Consider the following 22,251-nt stretch of genomic DNA (forward strand, 5'->3'; position numbering starts at 1 on the left):
GGGCCCAGCAAGTGAAGAAGAGGTAAGTCACAAACTTCTCACAGATCCAGGGAAGCCTCAAAAAAAGCAAGAATCATGTCAATACCTCTTCAGGCTCCTTAATGATTCAGCAGGTACCTGACTTTATTTTTGCCTGATAGTAGATGTATTCCCTTGTTTTCACAATCTCCTAATCAACTGATCTTGTTGAGAATACTGTTGGCAAAGCCAGCGGTGGGGCTAACAGCTTTGGTTGCTGCTTGTTCCAAACCTGTACTTGCACTCGTGAGCAGTCGCAGCCAGCCCCTGCTAACCCACGTGCCCTCAGCCCCAAGCAGCACCCTCCGTAGCTCTGCCGCCTGGAGCTCTCGTGGGGGCACTCTGTGCTCTGAGTCCGCTTTTCTCCTCTGTAGTCACTGGAGGCTGATGAAGCCCATGTGCTTCCAAAGGTGCTGATTTCACCCAGCCTGGTTAGGGGCAGCAGGCTACCCATCCATCCCCACACAGCGTGTGCGGGGTGTTGAGCTCCTGGTGGTGACTGCGATGGATCCACAGTCTCCCCCGTGGTACCGCACTGTGAATCTGCAACGCCTGCCCCTGTTGGGAGATCACCTCCTCCTTGATGAAAGAGCTCCCGCTTCCATATTCTAGCTAGCAGCCTTCCCTCCGAGCCAAATGCAGGAGAGCCACCTCGACTGCCTTTCAGATGCCAGTTGGAGGTCTCCTGGTGGAGGTGGGAGGCCCTCTGCTTTTCAGGAACTGTGTGTATTGCCCCTCCTGGGATAGCCAAGGCAGGGCAGAGGCCCACAAGTGACCAAGGGTGAAAGTTCAGCTCCGGGTTAGTTAATAGTTACACTTGATATTGCTGACTGATTGGAGCACTCTGGTTTATCCCCAGGGTGTCATACCCCTGGGAGGCTGCATCGTGGAACCCAAAGAAGAGCCCAACATGCCTTATGCCATAAAGATCTCTCACGAAGACTTCCATGTAAGTAGATTTCTTTCCTTCTCATAAAAACCCCAAACCCCACAAAACATCTTATTGCTGATGACCGGAGCTGGATTGGCAGTCTTTCCCACCCCACCAAGGTATGCCTACCCTCTCTGGGCGGACTGTCTCGAGAGAGAGTGTGGCTTAGCGTCCCAAGTCCTCTCAAGGCTTTGCTGCTGCTCCTGCTTTGACAACCAACAAGGAAACTTGCTCTTTCTGACAGCAGGTCTTGTAATACTAGCAGACCAGTGGACAGATACTCAGGAGCCCTAGAGCTCATGTTGCCCTATCATTTTATTCCTACCGTGACCGCTTGCCGTGTGCATCTCTTCCCAGCACACGGTGTGGTAGGCCTAGGACTTATTTGTTTCCACGTGATGCCTCCCATGGAGGTGGAAGCCTGCGGTGGGCTCTCCTCTGCCATAGCTGTGCTAGCTGTGTCCGGTTCATGCCCCGAGTGCACAGAGGCACGTAAGGCACCAGCCTCTCTAATCCAGGTTTTTTTCCCCTCCCCTCCCCTCTTCTAGGGTAACATTGTTCTAGCAGCCGAATCAGAGTTTGAGCAGGCTCAGTGGCTGGAGATGCTACAGGAGTCTGGAAAAGTGTAAGCTTCTTTCTATTCCTTATTCTCTTTGATCTGCTCTGTAGACGTGTAAAGGATAAAGAGGAAGAAGCCTGACTAGAAGGACTACAGGGAGGCAGACAAGCTCCCCAAGACTATAGGGAGACCTTCACTTGCCTCCTGGACCCATCCTTTCCCTAAACGAGAATGCTCTAAAACTGACACAAAGCTTCCCGCCTTGCTGTGCAGTATGGTATGCAGTATGGCTCTTTGCTAACAACCCCAGGCTGTCGTCTGTCAAATGCTGATATACTGAGCGGCATCCGCTCTCCCTCTCTCTTGCCTCGGAGAGTTGGGACCTGGGACTGAACGAGGGCTCTCCTGGTCGCTTTTGTGTGGGAAGCAAGGTCCGCAGGCCTGACAAAGGTGGGGGTCAGAAAACCTCTCTAAGCTGCGGATGTATGAATTTGGGTTAAGGTAAGAGCAGAACAGGAAAGGCACAAAGCTGGCGAGCAGCTGTCCATGTGGCTCTACACCCCGCTGGTGAGCTGGGACTTCGCCAGCCTGTCCCTGCTCTCCTGAGCAGTACTGGTCATGCCGAGATGTCAGTAACAGCCCTGATGCCATTGTGTGACCGTGGGGTGCGCATCCCTTCTGCCTGGATCCTAGGGCGCTCAGGCCACGCAGCAGCAGGATTTGGCCTCTCAAGACAGTTTAATTCTGAAATGCGGAGGTAGGCTAAACCCCAGGGGAGGAGGTGTTAGCAAGGCATTTCCAGCCCACCTACAGGGTTGAGAGGGTTTGATTGCTGTATGTGTACAATATTGAGTTCGCAGTCTGCTGAGAATGCTGGAGAGATTTCCAGTTTGTCGGCCACCAGCTCTGCAATCCCTCAGCACCCAGGAGCCTGACAGTGCAATGAGCAGCTGTCCCACAAAACCACAGCAGGCTCTTCCTAATTCTCAGCAGATGCAGGAAGAGGTAACACTTAAACAGGGATTTGACTTTTGCAAGCCAGGTAGAAGCTTTCAGAGTCTGTAGAGCAGAGCCTACTGTTCAGCTGTGAGGCTTGAAGCAATGAGCACTCTGCTCTGCCCTTCCTGGCTGCATTACAATGTATGTATGTGGTCTCTTGTGAATTTAGGGACAAAAGCTGCTCTTTCAGGCAAGTTTAACTTGTAATACCAGTGTGTGCGTGCATGTGTGCATGGTAAAGGGTATCTCAGTTAATTCCAATGCTATGAGGCTGAAAATGTTCATTTGAAATTAATGGAGAACACAGTGTTAATGTGGATCAGCCCAAGCCAAGCTTCAGGCTGCTGCAGTGAGCCTGGCTTTGGTGCTGGAGCAAGCTGTTACCTCCAAGGTACTGTGTGAACTGCAACACAAAGCTGTTCATTAAAGCTTCGTGGGTGCATGAGCCCCGTGGGACACAAGACCCAAGGCAGATGTCTGTCACCCACTCAGCATGAGCAGGCTCAGCCACTGCAGAGGAGGAGGAATCCCGATTTAGGCCTTGAGTAATTCGGAGTTCTTTCTTTGATAGCACAGGTCTGCACTCGCCTTCACCAATGTTAAACATAACTATTGCCAAGGGCAATAATTTGGGGGCCAAATTCATCTTTCAGGTGTGTATGGGAGGAAAGAAACGTTGGCTGCACAGCTCAGGAGGGGTTTTCAAAGCAAGCCCTGTGTAGCTGCTTATTTCACAGAACCAGCCTTTTTCCTAGTCCTTGCTTCAATATTCCAGCACTAGTGTTTAAAACAGGAGCTAGACAGTGGCTGCTATCGTGCAGCAGACTTCATGCACCTAGCTGAAAATCTGCCTGAGGCACCCCCTTCCCTCCCCTCTCTGCTTCTGTTCTTGCATCAGAGAAGGAGGGTGATGCAGCTCCAGTGCCGGCCTCATCAATGCTGATGAGAGCCTGCACGGGAGGAATAGCACAGATTATGGGATTTATGTTAGCAGGGTCAGGTTGGGAGCTAAGCAGCAGCCAGGAAGGTATGCCATGGGCCAGTAAATTGATCTGCAATGAATAGGAAAGCTAAGAGGACACAGCGGAAGTCTTCTAGGCAACCTGTTTTAGTGCCCTGTTGTTCCTAGATGGAGATTGTATTGCCGGTGGCACTGCAGCACTTAGTTTATTGTGATCATCCTACAGACTCCCTCATTATTTAAAACCGACCAAAGAAAAAAAAACAAAAAACAACCAAACAAAAACCAAACCACCACCCTCAAAAAAACCCAACTCCATAGACTGAGATTTTGTTAAATACGGTAAAGAGGAAAAAATGAACCCAGGATGGGAAGCACCCTCTATCCTCTCTCCTTTGTTTCAATTTTGTCTGCTGCCTCTTTACATCTAGGGCTGGGTGGTGTGTGTGTGTGCCTGCACAATTGCTTATTACCTCCACCATCACAGTCTGCTCAGTGATGCCTTCAGCTCTTCCCTCCTTTCCAAGCCTCCCAGTTTGATAGGGAAACCGCTTATTCAATGCAGAGGGGAGCTGATGGCCTCTCCACCCTTCTAACCTGTTGTGGCTTGGACTTATCACACTTGCCGTATCTTGAAAGCTTTTCAGAAATGCACAAAGCCCTGACTCCCAGCCAGCCAGGTTCTTTTCCCACCCAGAGAGGCTTTTGCTGCTGCTAGTGGGGGAGAGGGGCACATGTGCACTCTCTATGTCCATAGCAGCATTCCCTGCACTGGTTAAAAGTAGACTTGGTGGGCAACAGGGGAAAAAACCGGGTAGCTTAGTACATATGTCCTGTGGACCACGCAGTGCTAAGAGTCTCCAAAAATTGGTTGTGGATGCTCCCGAGAAAAGTAAAATGCAGGCAAAGCTGGAGAGATGTTCCCAGTGCTGCAAAAGGACTGGAATAGGCAGTGTTTGAGCTGTAAAGCAAATGGAGATACTATGCAGCTTTGGGGTTGGGTTTTTTCAGAAGTATATTATAAAGGCGCTTTCTACTTGTCCCAAGAGCCTTCCTGACCCTGTGCTTTCCAGCTCTTTAAGTATTATGGCTTTTTCTGATGAAAACTCACTTGGTAAGAAGTACCAAAAAAAAAAAAAAAAAAAGGTACTTGCTGGCCCCTCAGCTAAAGTCATAGCCTGTACCTCCCCCCTGCTGCAGTTACCCACTGGCACTGGTTCCAGCAGATAAAAGGAATAAAAGCTTAAAAGCTACAGTCGTATAGGTGCATCTTCTAAGTTACAGAGCAGTGGGTGTAGTAACCTTTGAGTTACAGACAGGGAAACATCTTGTTAGGCTGGGGAAGGGAGTGAGCACTGAAAAAGTGAATCTAATGAACAGACACCTTAAAGGCTACAGCCATTTTGGAAACCCTCCAAGTAATCATACGATGAACTCTGTCGTGCAGTGTTGTTGTCGTCCCCCCGCCCAGTCCGCCCCGAGCTGTTTGCTGTTGCTTTCTCTGGGATCAGATTCATCCTGTATCAGAGAATGTTAGTGGAAAAACACATTCACGCCCACATGTTCTCACTCAAGACGTCTACCTGTGGGCAAAACATCACCTTTTTAATTAGCATTCTAATTTCCTTTGCACTTTAGAAATATCCTAGATGCTTATTAGCTGAAAAGAAACCCAGCTGTCTGCAAAGGGCACAAGACAGTGCTTGGGCTGCTGGAGCTATGAGCTGCCTGGTCCCTGGGGTGATGTGTGTTTAATATATTTGTCTGGCTTTTGTAAGAGACGAAGTACAGGTTGCCTTGAAATTGTTTTATAAGAGGTTGCCAACTTAATGGTTTCCGAAAAGCTACAATTTCAAATGGCTCACAAACAGGCCTGGTACAGGAAGGCTTACAGTTGTTTAATATTAATAAGCTCCCTTAGGATTTGACAAAGATGGCAGAATTTCTGGGCAGCAATTGCTGTTCCTGTATGTGCATCGATATAAATAGATTGGGATGAATTTTATGTATGCATTTTAGGTATTTTATGTGTGTAGGTATTTTTTTCTAATGGAACATGAATAGAGGTGAGCAGCAAACTCCATTTCTGATTCTGTTTTTGATTTGTGTGTCATTGTCCATGGTATTTAATATCTGTATTAAAGCCTACTCTGCCCGTCAACTCAATCAGTAATGGGCATCTGCTACACAGGCCTTTTTTACAGCTTAGGTTCATAATGTGTTCAAGAGAAATTGAGATTCTCTGGCCAAGGGTCCTACACATTGTCCTACATATAACACAAGGTACTCTTTGAATATGCCTACTTCCTTTAACTTTCCCTACTTGGCAGCATCTTGTCTGGCTTTTATCTCTGGTTCTTCATTGTTTTTACAGGGAGAGGCACTTAACTCACAGTGTAGGGCCAGACACCGAATCCTCATGGCTTACAGGTTTAGCAGAGGAGGGGTTGATTGGTTCCAGGATGGATGATGGATACCAGAAAGGCTGAAGATAAAAGGCTGTGGGAAAGAGTCAATAAATGGTTAATGTTTGAATGGGAAAAGTGGCTATAGCAGCAAAATATTGGAAAGATAATGTCACTGGCAGATGGGAAGTAAGCTGAGTTAAAAGCTAAAATCTGGTTCTAAAGTCTGTCGGGATCCATTTAACGGGTTCCAGGTACATCCTATTGCAGTTGGAGGCTGTGCATGTGCTGGGTTGGTCTGGAGAGCCCTTAAGACTAAGCTCAGTGTAGAAATCTCCAAAACACTGGAAAAAACATTTGAATAGCTGTGCAGTGTTGATGTACAGCTCCTGTATTAAAATAAAAAATAAAAAATTACTGAATGTCAGGGAAATTTCTCCAATTCATTTGTGGAGAAAAATTTAGAGAATCCCTGTCCCAACTGACAAGAGTCCGTGTGTTTGAATTCCTTGGTAGATTGCTAGGCTGAGTCCCCTACCTCACTCTGTGGGACCCTTAGCTCTCTTACATTGTCTGCTTTGTGTCTGCTCTCCCTAGGACCTGGAAGAATGCCCAGCTGGGAGAAGCCATGATCGAGAGCCTGGAAGCCCAAGGACTGCAACTGGCCAAGGAGAAACAGGAGTATTTAGGTAGGAAACTCTTGCTTCTAAAACCCATAAACCCCAAAATAGCCACTTTGCTTTTCTGGGGTTGTCAGTGTGGTCAAGCCAAGCAGCTACAGGTTTTTACTGTTGACTTTTACTGGATGAAGCTTTTGAGTAGTCAGCAGCTGAAATTCAGGTTTTGAACGGGGTCAAAACATGAAAATGTTAAGGTAGGATCTGGGTGTCTGCGTGGAGCCTGAAGGGAAGAACGTGCTTTGGCCAGCATGCTGAGTCCTGCAGCTCCTGACGGTTGGACTGTACAAATATTTGCTGCCCCTGAGAAGTTTGGATGTGCTGATTTCAGCTGCTCACCAGGCAAACAGCCAATACCTTTGTCTCCCTGAATCTCACAGGACTGGTATTTCTGAGGCTGATTACAGCTTTTCATGCATGAGTTTTCCTCCTCTAGCTGGTTTTTTTGGTCTTTCTCTACTTGGTCTTTGTCTGCATTTGCTCACACTGTTCATATTGGAAGTGGGAGCATTTACGTGGGCTTGTTTGAGCTGTCTAATGGCCATGGCTAATTTGTCATTGCTCTCTCCGTGGGCAACGGAGAGAGAGCAGTTGCTCCAGATGAACATAGAATAATTTAGGTTGGAAGAGACTTCTGGAGGTTACCTAGTACAGTCACCTGCTCAGAAACCAGCCTCTGGATGGCAGTACCTTGGGTGCTCTGACTGCCTTGGGAGGTCCAGCTGCCTCTTCCCCACATTGCCTATAGCAAGAGGTAAGGGAGTAGCCTTTTTTAACCCAGATGCCTGCTAACTTACAACATTCCGTAAGGTGTAAGAGTCCTCCTGACTTGGGGGCTGACATGTGTGAGCCCAGTCCCTTGTCTGGACAGTCATGTGCTTTAAACAAGTTAGCAGCAACTTTGGGTGCTTCAGGTTGGTGATGCCTTGAGCAGGGGCTTGTGGTATCTGCTCCTACTCATCAAGCCACTGGAGGAATCTTGAAGAGCCTTTTGCATTTCAGCATCCATGCTGACCAGGGGTGATCTCAGTATATGGTCTCACATGTAACAATGATCATAATTCAAGTATCAAGGCATGTTCATTCTGGCCTTCTAAGCGCCATTCACCTGAGCTGATGGATGGACTCATATGTGGGGCAGGCAGGGAGGAGTGGTTCCACACCTGACAAAGGGATAACGGGGAGTGCTAAGAGGACCTGGAGAGACAGGAGGAGAATTAGAAACAGGAAAGTTTTGTCAAAACTTTATTTTGCAACCACCAGAGCAGACTAAAGAGCCTAAGAGACTATAGAGGGCCCCAGTACAATAAAAGACAAGGTGATGGAGGAATAGAGGAATACACGTTCTGTGGCAAAAAGGAGATATTTGGAGTATAAAATATGTATTTAACTGTGTTCTTTGGCCCATGACAAGAACATTTAGAGCTAATCAATTGTCACAGTTGGTTACTTTCTTTTGACAGCAATTGTCTATTTTTTCCTGTATAACTGCTGAGGCTTCTGTCTCATTAGCCTTACCTTCAGTGACCTGTGTCCATCCTGTAGTTAAGCTTTGAGGTCAGGCACTGCTCCTTGCAGCCGGTCAGGGCTCTCTGGAGGAAGCAAACACTGCTCTGGGGAATTCCCTGAATCCTCCTGGAGTTACCTTCCACCTGCCCCCCAGCTGGGATCCAGGTTTCTCTCGGGCAGGGACTTTGCAGAAGCCCATCAAGCCCTGGGCTTGCCCCCCCCAGGAAGGGCAGAAAAGGGAAGGTGCCTCTCTGTAATTACAGTGCAGCTGTGCTGGGTCCTGGAAAGGAGAAAGGGCAAGAGTGGGAAGGAAAGGCAGCAGTGGTGGTCAGCAGAGCTTTAGAAATATAACACTATTGCTCTGGCACCAGGAGCCCTGCTGTGGGCAGGAGGTAGAGGTCTGCACTCCTCCTAGCACTAGTAATCCTGCCAGCAGTAGTAATCTCTTCAGGTCCCCAGTAAAAACGGAGGCAGTAGCATCCTCCTCGCCTGATATGGGGAAGACTTAATCATAAAGTGCTACAGTGAATCTTGACCCTGCTCCCACCGCAGCCAGGTGGCGGAGCTGAGAGCTAAACCCTAGGCTTAACTAGGAGAAATGTGTTTCTGTCTAGTTTCCTGCAAGCGTGACTAAGAGCTGCCTAAGGCAGAGCCTCTGTTTAAGGTTAGAGCATAGCACAATGTACGTACATCAGGTCACGCTGTAAGGATCAGAGCAGAGTCTCTGGTGGGCACGTGTCCTTCTCAGCAGAAAAGGGCAACTGATGTTCAGTGGAACTATACTTAACGGCTAAAAGTTTTGTGACTAAAATAGAGGATTGATTTCTGGGCTTGGCTGGGGCATCCCAAGGTGATAATAGGGAGCTGGTAGTGATGCCGAGGGGGCTGAAGGAGAGGGTGATGAGCTAGGCGGGTAGGGACGGGCGCTGAGCTGCAGTAGGAGAACCGATTGCTGCTATGCGGTGTGCGACCCTGTGCACCCACTTAACCTTTCTGTGCCTCTGCTTCCTCACGTGTGAAGCAGAGATAAGCATGTTTTCCTGACTCAGCTAGAGGATTGCAAAGGTTAGTTCGTTAATGCACTTTAAGAACATTGAGAGGAAACCTTAGCAGGAGTACGCAGCAATATGGTTGTTTAGTTTATTAAGTTATTGGCAGGAGGGAAATTACAGAACATCCCATTAGCGTCATCTCAGCCTTTGGAGCCTCCCAGACAAATACACAGAGAGCAATAGGGAACGCTGCATTTTCAAGCTTCAAACAGTCAGTATTTCACGCTCATAAATATCCCCAGGATATAAATTGCTTTTCTCTGCATTTTGCCTTTGTGTGTGTGTTTGCAGATAAGCTAATGGAAGAAACAGAAGAGCTGTGTCTGCAGAGGGAGCAAAAAGAGGTAAGCGTTCATCACAAGCCAATTTCCTTCAGCTTCCATGTGGCAGGACTGGGAGGTTGGGAGTTGCTGGTTTGAAGGCATGCCAGGGTTCAGGAAGGGAGGCTGCAGAGCCAAAAGAGTCTCCAGCCAACCTCTGGGCTCTGTGGATGAAGACAGGAGTAAGAGCTGTGCCGTGGATGGGTCCTGGAGATGTATCCCTGCTCCCCTTCCCAGGCGCTTCCCATGCGGTGTGCTTGCGATTATGTCTCCAGGAGGACCAGGGAGGAAGATCAGATTGAATTCATATTCACTGGGTTGAATTATACACTTGTTCTTTGGTAGGTTCAGTAAGACTGTGGCAATCAACTTGTTTGCCTCCACAGTTAGAAAGCAAATAAACAGACCTGACATTGTCCTAGTGTAGAGATACCGTTGTGAGAAACAAGGAGCAGCAAAAAGCAATGTGGTTTGTTCTTTGGATGTACCAGAGATGGGGATTAAAATAAACATTGCGCTAGGGAAAACTCAATAGAGCTCTCCCTTAGATGTGACTATTACTTAATTTATCAAGTTTATTATTGTTTTCCAAACTATTCCTAACTTGTATTTGCTTAATATAATAAAATTAGCTCATTCTCATATTTGCACCAAATCTATACTGTTTTTCATAGCACCATCATAAAGTTATTGAAAGATAGCTTTGCAAATGGGTTGTCCTATTCCACGGTAGGAAAGCGGGCATGGATGTAGACCACCACGCTCCAATCTTGCGAACTGCCACATGCTCTCTTTTCCAGTTAATCCAAAATGACTGTTGTCCCTCTTTAGCAAAAGCTGGCAATGCTGACCTAGGCTTCTCAGGCCTAGGTTTTTCCTGTGTACATTTCTGCAGAGGTAAAGTCCAAAGGTGGCTTGGACACTCCTTCAGGGCTAAGCTACTTCTGCTTTTGCAGGGAGACATCCCCTTCTGGTGAGGTAGCCTGCTGCACAACCCACAGGCATAGGGAGGGAAATGCTCCTCTCTAAAGACCCTGGAACAAATCTCTGCTCTTAAAAAGCCATGCACGGTATCTCTATTGACCACAGAGCAGATGGGGCTGGGTTAGTTTAAAGGAGTTTGGTACTGATGAAGGAACGAATATATAGCTCACTGAGCTCTAATGGTCTGGTCTGCTGTGAGCCTGAAGGCTTCAGGGCAATATGTTGGGAAAGCAGCTCAAACTGTGTATCTGCACCATGGAGCAAGAGTCGTATTATGAATTTATCTGGCATCAGTGCTGTGTTGTGACCTACCTGGGCCTGCAGCAGAAGTTCTGCCTAGCAGCTAAGGCTGCGAGGGGACCTGACCAGCAGCAGGACCTTCGCTGTACTTTATCCCCATCTCCCTGCATCTGCAGTAGGTCTCGGTACAACTGCTTCCTCTAGACTAGGGGAAGAGACTGTTTCGCTGCTTGAGGATAGCTTGGGTCATTCAGTGCTCTTTAAGCTTGGTTTTATTAGCACAAAGATAGTGGCAGGCTGATTAAACTGTGCAAAGCTGTAACTGTGCAGTCATGTTTTCCTGTCCCAGTGGGGATGGGAAGTAAGGCTGAGCTAGTAGAAATGTCACGCTTCAGGTGCAGCAGTGCTGGGGCTGTCACATTCCTGTCCAGGCTTTCTGCACCTGCACATGTGGGTGCCTGGAAATGGTACATGCATGTTGAGTCCAGCTTTCCCAGGGAGCTTTGGACCTTCCGTATATGTGCAGCAGAGCTGATCTGTGCAGGGAGCATGTCTGGGATTTCCAGGTGCCTGGTAACCTGACTGGGACTTCTGGATGTCTGGAAATCCTCAACCAACCTTCAATCCCCTCTAATTGCCTCTGGACAAAAGTATGGTGGAATTGGACACCCCATGGCTCTACATAGCTCATGTTAAAAGTCCCGGACATTGTTAACGGGGAAGACTTTCCTAACTGTGTCAGCAGAGTACATTCCTGTCTTCTCTTTTGGTCCAGGAACTCGAGCGTCTGAACCAGGTCCTGGAAGCAGAGAAGCACCGCTTTGAAGAGGTGGTACGGGAACTGCGGCTGGAGCAGGAACAGATCAGACGGTAAGGCGGCAAACTGCGCAGGGCAGGAAAAGGACATGAACTCCCACACTGGGCAGAAGTGCTGCTGTGGTGATGAATCAAAACTTCATAAAATCCACCGATTTTGTGCATGTAGGAAAGAGATAAATGGTATATTGAACAAAACAGGAACAGTTTAGATCTGTTTACCTGCATTTGCTATTGCTTGTGTGACCAATAGAATACAGCTTAGTTTCAATTTTGTGTTCAGGGCACCAGCAACTTCATTTTCAAAGGGCTGGGACATGATCAAACCCCAGATTAGTTGGGGTAGCATGGCAACGGACAGGTGCTAGAGGATTTCAGAGAGGCAATTAGTTTGATTGACTGACCAGCCATGTGGGCTCCAGACATCTGAATCTGGTTTTCCACCATCAGCTGAATGCCACTGGGTGGATGATGAAGTTGCCTCACCAAGAGTAATTTTGCCATTTTAAGAGTTACTCTATGCAAAATGTGAACAGCAAATTTATTTAAAAAGGGAAGGAGCCAAGTGCTTTGCCTTGAGTGTTGAAAGGGCATGTTTTGCCATTGCCCTCTCTTTTTTCTTTTCTATCCCTAAATAACATCTCAGAAAAGCCAGTGTGATTTTGCAAACCATTTTTGTTTTCATAGACTACATCTGCTGAGATATGACTGCCCTGTCTGAGCTCTTCCAGTTGCAACTGTGGCCTTGCCCTCGCTAGAGAAGCACGCTAACAGTTGGTTTGGGTTTGATGATCAGGAGGCACAGTAAAGTTCCTGGATGCCTGTAGTGTGTTCAAGGCATGATGCTTGCTGCCAAGCTCCTGACTTTCCAGGGCTGCCTGTACCAACCACCGGTCGCAGGTCCTGCGCTAAGAGATCCACAGCCTGCGCAGTCTGAGCGCAGTCTGTGGGGCTAGAGTTCCCCTGCAATAGCTATCACCCTTTTTGCCTCTTTAGGGAGCTAGAGCTCACAGCCCGCTCCCTTAAAGGAGTGGAAGAAGAAAAGAAAGAGTTGCGAAGCCTGACACAGTCCTTACAGAAAACCCTGGAGGTGAGTGACCACTTCTTCCCTCTGAGTGACAGCATTTTGGGAACAATCCATGAAAACTGACCAGGGCTGAAAGCAATGCTGTCCCGTGGAATGAATCTAACATCCACTAGTCCCAGAGTTAAGTCCTGTGCACATGAACAGGTTCATTTGGTAGCTGATATGAAGGCCAAAATCCCCTGCAGAAAGGGACTAGAAGTGACGCGGAGCCCAGCAGAACCCAACTTCTCTCAGCAGTACCAGCTGATGTGACAATAACAGTAAGTTGCAGTTTGGGAAGCTCAGGTTGAAGACTATGGAGTGACTTGTCACCAGACAGGTAGGCAGGCAGTTAGGGAGGCTGAGGAACCTCCGTCTCGGAAGGTTTTCACAACTCGACTGTAGAAAGCCAGAGCTGACCATAACTTGCTGTGTTGACAGACCAGTTCTGAACAGGAGGCTGGACTAGAGCCTACTGGAGGGTGCCTTCCAGCCAACATGGCTCTAAATCTGTGATAGCTTTCTGATTTTTTTTTTTTTTTTTAACTGCAACTCCCTATGTCCTGGCGGAAGTTGGAGCAGCAGGGAGGCATTCCTTGTTCACAGAAGGGAGCGTGGTTCCTGGGGAATCATGTACCACGTGGGAATTTAGGAAACAGTGTTGATGTATTAAACCTTTTGCTTACTTGATATCACTCTGATGGATTGGTGGAAAGTAGCTTTTCTAAATGTGTATTGTTTGTGAAATTTCCACACAGCTGGCCTTCTGAAGCCTCAATATCATCCTTAATGTTTGTGCCAGATCCTACAAGTTTGTTCAAAAACTCTGTTGCTGATGTTCCTTTGAGCTCTTCTCCTTGCCTGCAGTTATGGGTATGAAAAAAGAGCTGGAAAGCTAGGGAAGGACCATTCATGCCATGCACACTGGACCAAACACTTCACAGGAAAACAGCGTGCTATGTCCTATTGCCCCACAGTTAGAAGTACCACAGAGAGGATGCCTCTAGTTCACACTGAGGAGCAAGGTGAGGAGCAAAGGCAGGGAAGCTGCCTGCACGGGTGTGATGCTCTAGGGAAGCACAAGGCTCCAGACCCTGAGCTGGGTCCTTACCAGCCTACCATGTCAAAGGACCCTGCAGGTTCTCACCCCCTTGCACAGTGGAGGCTTGCTCCTCGTGAGGCAGGTACAAAATGAAAACCAGATTTTGGTATTCCTGTTTTTTAACCTGAATGAAGCATGTGGATGTAATGATGGAGGGACTCAATAGGGAGGAGCCAGGCAGGAACAGGAGCAGAAGTGTTAGACTTGGCTGATACAATCTCTGCCCTTCTTCAAGGAGCTCTCCCTGGAAAAGCAGCAAATGCTGGAGATGCTGGAAGAAAACGAGAGCCAGCTCCCACCTCCAACCAGCCCCAGCAAGGAGCAAAGCCCCATCTGGGGACTGCACTGCAGCCTGCGACAGATTGAAGAGAAGATGCAGCAACTTCTGGAGGAGAAACTCCTGGCAGAGAAGAGGTGAAATGGGGGCAGGGGCTGTCACAGTGGTGCCAGAGAGAGGAATGCAGGACAAGATGCGATCCAGTGTGAAAAGGGTGGTGGGAAAAGAGGTAGTTTTTCCCCCTTGCAGGTGGGAGGTGATCAGAAAGGGAATGGCTAAATATTTCTGGGCTTAAAATTAGAATCACTCCAAAACTGTTCCCCTGTTTATCCTGAGACATGCAGAGAGGCAAGATCCTTTATAATTTCCATTCTTGGGTGCCGCAAAAGGTAGAGGACACTTCTGCCCTGCTCAGGCTTAGTGATGCCAAATGATGTGACTATCTGCTGACTTGCTTTTTGGTTGCCAACACAAGACAAGTCTGGAAGCTTGTCTGGTTCCCATGGCAGGAGTTCAGGCTATAAATGCTTCAGAGGGGATGGAGTGAGGCAGGGCAGCTGAACTTGCTGCTGCTTGGGCTTGCTCCTTTCAAATCAGGACTTAGGCATGTGAATCCATTTGGTGTTCATGGACTTATCCATGAGAAGTGGTTGGTGCTCCTGGACATCGTCTGGGGGTTGAGAATGTTCCATTCAAGAACTGTCCACTTGGCTTTCACCAGCGACGTCTGTGTTATTGAAGTGAAACACAGACAGTGCTCCTGTTAGTGCCTCTTTGCTCAGGGCAGCCAGGTAGTTAAGCACGCCCCGTCGCGCTACTGAGCCCCTTCCTTCCTGTGAGCTGTGCTGGGGAGGGAATGGTTGTCTTCCTTTGCTGTGCCGTGCACCAGGATGAAGGAGAATGAGGAGCGGTCCCGAGTGCTGGAGGAGGAGCGGGAGTTTTACTCTTCCCAGTCGCAAGCGCTGCAGAACTCGCTCTCAGAGCTGACTGCAGAGAAGCAGCAGGCGGAGAGAGACCTCAAGGTATCCTCTGTGTATGTTGCGTATTGCTGTCCCTGGGCCCAGGGTTCTCTCGTTTTCTCTTTCAGTTCACCCCCTATCAAGTGGGAGACTTGGTTTTATTTTGTTTTTATTTTGTAGTTGCAAATCTGCATTTGCTGTGCTTTATATCAAGGTAACACGTGAAGTCGCCAGGTTGTATCTATGTAGCACTACCATTTATTTTCTCATTCTGAGGTCTGATTCAGACCTCAGTAAAAGTCTTTTCATTTGCTACTGTGAAAGCATCATTTAAAGATGGAGGGAGGGGAAAAAAGTAAAAGAGGAAAGTAGACACAATCAAGAATAAAGATTATTTCAAAGAAATGCTAATATGGACATTGCAGAACTGAGCAGAAATCTTACCTCCTCACTTGTGCTCAGAGAATCAATCTTAAGATCTGTAAATCTTCAGGAACCGCTGCATGAACTTAGGTTCAAAAGCAGAGGAATGCAGGTGAGGTACCAGCCCTTCTTCGTTATCCCAGTAATGGAAGATCCCTGAATCTATGCAAAGGTAATTGGACAAAGTATGCTATTTTATTTTAATCTAAATAATGTAAAGGTTATGCTTATTATTGGCTGTTTGACACTTAACCTCCTTCTACAAATATTTCATCCAAAAAACCCCCAATTCTTCATTTTCCTGAACCTCCAAGATTTTCTTATCCTGTAACCTTCCACTCGGCCAAACTAAAGCTAAATTGGCCTAAGCTGTGTTATTCTCATTCGCTAACCTACTACTGATATTATCCTTTATTTCTAACTATTCTTGTGTTTTGTTTCTGAAACTAAGTACTGTATACCCCTTTGTGGGAACTGAGGGTTCCTTTATCTCAAGTCTGTCTCACCTGGAAAGATGTCCTTCTGTTCCTGCTCAGCGCAAGTACTTGCATAAGCACAAATTCACGTGTTGAAATACCATCTCTGATTCCACATGTTTCATACAATGAGAGGGAAGCTGTGAAAATGAAAGTCAGAGTAAAGGAGAATTACTAAAATTATCTGGACTTCTTCAAATTCAGGTTCTGTCTGAAGACATGAGGAATGACTTTTATGTTGTCGTACAATATTTCTATTGGTTTTCCGTACTGTTGTCCTTTCATTTTCTTCTGCTTGGTGGGTCCCTCAGAGACCTCGTGAGTTAGCAGGATGGTTATTGAGACACAAGGTGTTTTTCAGCAATGCTTATTCTCTTCCTCAGGCTGAGGTGAAGGTGCGCATGGATCTGGAGAAGAGACTGAGAGAAGCTGAGGAAGCATTGCAGAGCTTGGAGCAAGGCTTAGATTCTCTGGATTGCAACAAGGAGAAAGAGGAGAAGATGAAAGCAGATGTCAGTAACTTGAGAAGTAAGTCGGTCATCCATCCTCTCTACTGATGAGCAAGCTCTGAGAGAGGAAATATTTCTACCCATCTTCCCAGACACAAAAACAAGTTCCCAAATTAGCAAAGTTGCACATAATGTGCTCTCCCAACTCCTTGTTCTTCAACCACACCTCCGTTTTGCAGAACCAGAACATGGTATGCAGGCACTTGGTGTTTTGTCCTCAAAGGAGGGCAAAATTATTCCGGCCTTCCCTGCTGAATGGAAGACAAACCTAGGGGCAGAGATGAGCAAATGCTTTTCAAATTGTCAAACAGGGAAGCTGTGGCAGAGCTGTAAAGACTGCCTAGGTCTGAGTTATAGAGAGTCCTCTGGTTGCCCTCAACATAATCTGTTCTCACCCTTGGTTATGAGAACATCAGCAATTTAGGGAGGACTGTGGTTGCTGTAGTGATGTGCTGGTAGGTGACCCAGCAGGTGAAGTTTGGATCCTTACTCAGAGCTGAATCACTGCCATCAGCCCAGCACTACCGTGCTGAGATGACTCTGCAGTCCACAAGCCAGGTGTAAGACTCACATTTAATGTTTCCTCACAGTTTATCCTTGTTTCTTTGCTTGCCTTTTTTTTTTTTTTTTTTTTTTTTTTTGGTAAGATGGGGCATTACCGTAGCATCTGGCTCGAGTCAGATTTGGGAACTGACATTAGCAGCTTCAGTTGGGTGAAGTCTTGCTTGTTTCCCATCCTCAAGTACAGTGCAGTGGGAAGCTGTCGTGAAGGTGCTGTATCTGTGCAGTTAAGGCTTAATTTCAGTGAAAGGTGGACGTATCAAGACAATATAGAAAAGTCAAAAAGTCCTGTGGTATTCTGAGCAGTGTTACATATATAAGTATAAAGATATGTATAAGTAGTTTTTATACATATACACATCTTTGTAATTTTTATATATAAATGCATGTAAATAAAGTAAGTATTATTCAGTAGTTCCTACATCAGAGTTCTAAACTAAGACAAAAGGGCATAATTCTGAACTTCAGTCCACTGGCTCAGAGCCGTGGTAAGGAAACAGAGCTAAAGTGGATGTGTTGAGCTCAGTGTTCAACTAGAGCTGAGCTACCTGCACAGGGCATAAGTGAGTAACCTCTGGCACTGAATGTCTCCTGACACTCATTTCCAATCTTAGATTTTGGAGGATGTTATCTTCAAAAGAGTAAAAACGTACTGATGAGCAAAACACTAGAGAAAGTGAGGGACCAGCAATGTTTTCTTTAACATCAATCCCAGCACAGATCCCTCAGTCCTTCCCGGTGTTTCCTGCAGCTCTGCCCTACCCTTTCACGTAAGTGTTGGGGTGTATTAGCACATGAGCCCTCTGAACAGCAAGAGACCAGCAACAAGTAGGAGGACAGCAAGACTGGAATGGCAGAAAATATGCTGGTTAGACCATAAGAGGGGGAATGGGTCAGGAAAAGCAGCTTGTGTGGCAGATTGGGACAGAATAACATTGTCAGAGTTTGGACATATGGCTTTGGATGGAGCCTGTAATGTATGTATGTATGTGCTAGTATTTGCTATGCTATGCTGTTAAGAAATACCTGGCCACATATGGCCTGGGTATGTGTGCCTGTGCCAGTGTTGCCAACACCTCCTTTTCTGCAGCTAGATTGACTGGTTTTAGAAGTCCTTCAAAGAAATTGCAATGAGCAAGGCTTCAGACCCCTCTGTTGCAAGAGAGTGGAGAAGTTTTATCGCAATATCAGAGGCTTTTGGCAGTTGAATCATGAGCGGTTGTGGGAATGATTGATGGAGAATGGATGGCTCCAGTTCTTTCTGTAATTTGAGTATGCATTTGCTGGGGACTGGAGGTTTTTGTCACTTTGAACTTGTTTATTCTGATGATATTCTGGAGCTTCATGGATTGTTGTTTGTGAAGATCTAGGGAGGTGTTGAACAACATCACCTGGCTTAGCCCATCAGTGCGTGTAGTCCCTTGTGACTGGTTCGTTGCTTGAAGTGTCTCTCCCGTCACTGCTCACGGTGGTGTCTTCTTCTCAGAGTTCTTTGAAGAGTGCATCCGCAATGCCGAGCTGGAGGCCAAGATGCCCGTGATCATGAAGAACTCTGTATATATCCACAAGGCTGCCACTCGTCGCATAAAGAGCTGCCGCTTCCACCGCCGGAGAGCCAGTGCTTCGTGGAATGACTGTAGGTATCAGGCAGCTTCTTACTCTCTATCCTGCAGGAGCAGATATGTGCAGATGGGGCTGACAGAGCAGTAAGGTCTGCAAACGTGGTCGATATTTCATATTCCCTAGTAGTAGAATGGAGCTACCGAGAAACTTGGAGCTTCCTTTCCCAGAGAGCAGGGCACTGAGTCTGTGTGCTGGTTGCCTGTCTCTTCATGTATGTTGAAAAGTAACTGCTGTGATGGTGCTGGGCCCCTAAAAAACCATGCTCAAAGCTGACTTCATCTGAATGCTTAATCATAGACTGAGTTAGGTTGGAAGGGAGACCTGGACATCGTCCAATCCAATGCTCAGAGTGGCTGCCTGCAAGGTTAGATCAGGTTCTACGCAGAACCCTAATTCAGGGACAGCTGTAAAGAAAAGTGTGTTTCCATGCTGTCAGCATTTTCCTCCTCTGAAAGCAGAAAGGTGAAGCTGTTAGAGTGCAATGGTTAGCTCATCCCTTGTCAGGGTCTCAGTCATGTTGATCGCATGGCTCATGTGCTCTAGTGAAGTTTTGTCTTCAGTTTGTGTCCCTGACAGAAAGTGCTGACCTTTCTGCGCCGATCTTGTTTCAGTGAAGCAGTCCCAGTCCTTCATCTTCTCGCATGCAGAAGCTGAAAATATCGAGGAGCTGAAAGAAGCAGCGAAAAGACTGAGCCGGGACCAGCACTTCAGGGAAACTCTTTATCAGATCATGAGGTCACAAAAGGATGATTCTTTGGGGGATGAAAAGTGACTCTTGCTGGGGGGGGGGGGCTTCTGATCTCAACTTGCCATTCAGCTCTGCAAAAGTTACGCCATTGGGCGCCAGGGTCAGAAGGGAGATTTGCCCTTTGGTGGGGAAAGTGGGGGAAAGTTGTGTGTAGGCAATTTCCTCAACTAGTGGCTTTACTTTAGTTTGAATGCTCCCTGTAGCCTGAAAGACCTTCTCTGCTGATCACTCCGGATCCGTTTGCTTCAGCTGCTTACGTTAAGCCACATTTTGCCAAGATACCACGGTCGGTGTTAAAGTGAACCACAGACTGTAGCTTAGGAATTGCCTCTTCTTTCCTTTCCTGTCTAGTCTGTCTGCCAAACACAAGTGCTTCTGAGAAAGCCTTTTATCAGCCTATGCTCCAAGTAGTGTAACCTCCCCAGTAGGACACAGCTTACCTTGTTCTGCCTGATCCCCTCTAGGAAATGGCTTGCAGCACACCCCCAGTCAATGAGCACTTTGGTGGGGCACGTTTCCTGAAGACTGCAGCAGTCCCAGCCTCCCAAGCACAGGCAATAATATCAAACACAGGGCAACCTCTCGATGCTACATCATTTCAAGCAAACGGTAGCAACACAAGTTGAAGACAACCTGAGGATTCTGGGGATTTGGCTCCAAGGAGGATCGTGTGCAGAGAAGAGCTTATAGATAACTCAGTGGTATCGATGTAAGCTGGAGGGAGGGTCGTGTTGTGTTGACTGTGGGCAGAACATCCTGGGGCCACCTTTGCACTTTTTTTGCATTGGGACATCTGGCTGTGTCACCGCCAGAAGGAGGAGCAGAGCTATGAGCTGTGGAAGGTATTATCTATAGGCAGATCCAGTGTGGAGGAGCCTTTGACTGAGCTCTGACGGCTTCCTCATCACCTCTGTAAAACAAGCTGGAGGACAGGTGGGTGAGGAGTGCTCAGCAACAAAACCCACTACCGCTTGGAGAATTAAACATGGTCAGCAGCAAGCCGTCAGGGCTGCGGAGGTGGGGAAAGTCATCTCTGTATGTGCTGCGGTGAATAGCCTGTACTCAAGGCTTTGTACTGCTCTCTGCCAGTCCTCTTAATTGCAATCCAGGCTATCACGGTCAAACTGGGACCTCTGGCAAGTCAAGGCTGGATTGGGAGAGGCGCTGTGGACAGCCTAGTCAGAGTTGGGCTTCTGGCTGGCCTCTGTCCCCTCCCGAGTGCTCACCGGGTGGTTATTGCTGGGAGGATTTGCCCTGCTTGTGGTCATCTTGTATGTTACAGGAGAGGAATCCCTTTGTTGTGGAAACCTTGCAGCCTCTCCCACCTGTTTTAAGCAAGCAGCTGGCTAATAATTACCCATGCTATAGTAACAGCACTGCCTGGTGCTTACAGAGCACATGACAAGCACGCTCAGAGTGACGCTGTTCTCCCTGTAGTATAAGTTGGGAAACAAAGGAATAAACAATACAAAAGTGGATGAAGTCAGCAACAGAGGTACAGTTAGGGCTCAGGGGGTCTTAAGTGTGGATTTACCAAGGCTTTCAGGGCTGTAACCCTCATCAGTTCCCCTGGGTGTTACATATGTCCAGTGACACCGGGGTAGCTGCTTACCTCTCCCGTGCAGACTGTGACACTGTCCAGTCCCAGGCTTTGGCTGCTGGCCACCTAAGTCATTCCCTACAAATTCAGTGCTGTTTCTAGGCAGAAATCAAGGATGAGGCTGGGAAGGGAGCCCTGGCTTGTCAGCCAGAGGAGAGGCGTTGATGCTGGGTGGAGGAGCGTGCTGGGAGGATGTGATTGCTCCTGGAAGCAGTTGCTCTGGTGTGACCGGAGGAAAAGCATTGAAGGCACAGCCTGTACTTTCCATTTCAGGCAGTTGCTGACCAGAATCCTTCTGCCAGGCAGTGGGAGGTTTTATAGAATCAAAGGGTCCAGCACTGAAGGCTGACCTTTTTGTGATGACAGGTCATGCAATAGGAAAAGAGAATTTGCATCCCTCCTTAGCTAATATACCTGATCCTTCTGTGGTTTTTCCACTCAAGCTTGTGTGCTAGAAAGCCACAAATGAATTCTTGCTCCTACAAGGCCGAAGGGCTGTGAGAAAGCAATACAGAGCTGCTTTTCCCCTTTACGCTGTCCTCACGTCATCTCTGGCTATTTTCCAGTTACAAGGTCTATACTATGTGATGCTGGAAGGGACAGAAAAAAGGACACCCAGGGAGGGTATCTGTAATTCAGGCAGTTAGGAAAATCACTCTGTGGCTTGTGAATGCAGCACCTTTGATCTGTTACCATCAAAAGCCACAATATCAGACTTTATAGAAGTATTGTACTCAGGAGGTAGCCACGTCAGGTCTTCTTTTACTGTGCATATTGACAGCAATAAAAAAATAAAAGTTATGCTAACGCTAGAGTGAATTCCTGTGTGTTCTTGATACACTGTCACTGAAATGATGTTAAATTGCCTCTGCAGGAGTTGATACAAATCATTGTGACACACTCATTTACTGCCAGTGCACTTCCTCTGCTTCACTGGGTTGCTGTGTTACGTGCTTAACATCACTTCTCAGAAGGACTGGCTGGATGTAAAATGCTTTCACCCTCGCTACCCTCTTCCACTTTTGAAATGTGTATAAAGTTAAAGCCAGGACATGTGAAAACCAAAGAAGAAATCTCCTTCTCGCTAACCTGAAGCCAGTGAGAAGCTCTCTGTGTAACCAGCAAGGTGTGCCCTAAGCCACCTGCGGTGAGGCGCTTGCCCTCAGTTCTTCCTTGCTGCAGATACTAGTCCTGCAGAGGAATCTACTGCCCTGTAAGCCCCCTGGCAGAGTCAGCGCAGAGCTGGGCCTGTGTACCATAGCATCTTAATTAAGTGACTGTCTCCTTATTCTGTTTGAAAGGACGCAGAGTTGCTGATTTCAGTGTTATCTGTGTCTTTTCAATGCAATGCAGTAACAGGAAGATGGCTTATGGAGCAACCCATCTCTGTTCAAATAACCTCCACTAGTAATCCTGGGTCAGATTGCTTTCTCCTG

The 22,251-nt window shown here is 47.3% G+C and overlaps 1 protein-coding gene across 4 annotated transcripts in view; it reads left to right on the forward strand.

Annotated features, from left to right (window-relative positions):
• The window catches only part of PLEKHD1 (pleckstrin homology and coiled-coil domain containing D1), a 31,128-nt gene extending 9,511 nt beyond the window's left edge, over window positions 1-21,617 (forward strand). For 2 of the 4 annotated variants that reach the window (XM_049825763.1, XM_049825762.1), the window contains exons 3-13: window positions 878-967; window positions 1,498-1,574; window positions 6,471-6,562; window positions 9,403-9,455; window positions 11,431-11,525; window positions 12,468-12,561; window positions 13,875-14,053; window positions 14,806-14,938; window positions 16,158-16,302; window positions 18,331-18,480; window positions 19,079-21,617. In XM_049825763.1, coding sequence (XP_049681720.1) covers window positions 878-967; window positions 1,498-1,574; window positions 6,471-6,562; window positions 9,403-9,455; window positions 11,431-11,525; window positions 12,468-12,561; window positions 13,875-14,053; window positions 14,806-14,938; window positions 16,158-16,302; window positions 18,331-18,480; window positions 19,079-19,239 — 1,269 coding nt within the window. In that variant the 3' untranslated portion in view covers window positions 19,240-21,617. Of the gene's footprint in view, window positions 1-19; window positions 114-877; window positions 968-1,497; window positions 1,575-6,470; window positions 6,563-9,402; window positions 9,456-11,430; window positions 11,526-12,467; window positions 12,562-13,874; window positions 14,054-14,805; window positions 14,939-16,157; window positions 16,303-18,330; window positions 18,485-19,078 lie in introns of those variants that run through there. The other 2 variants (XM_049825765.1, XM_049825764.1) reach the window with 2 other exon arrangements.
• Window positions 21,618-22,251: the final 634 nt, after the last annotated feature.

The sequence above is a fragment of the Accipiter gentilis genome, chromosome 22, assembly GCF_929443795.1.
Source record: "Accipiter gentilis chromosome 22, bAccGen1.1, whole genome shotgun sequence".
NCBI classification, from domain to species: domain Eukaryota; kingdom Metazoa; phylum Chordata; class Aves; order Accipitriformes; family Accipitridae; genus Astur; species Astur gentilis.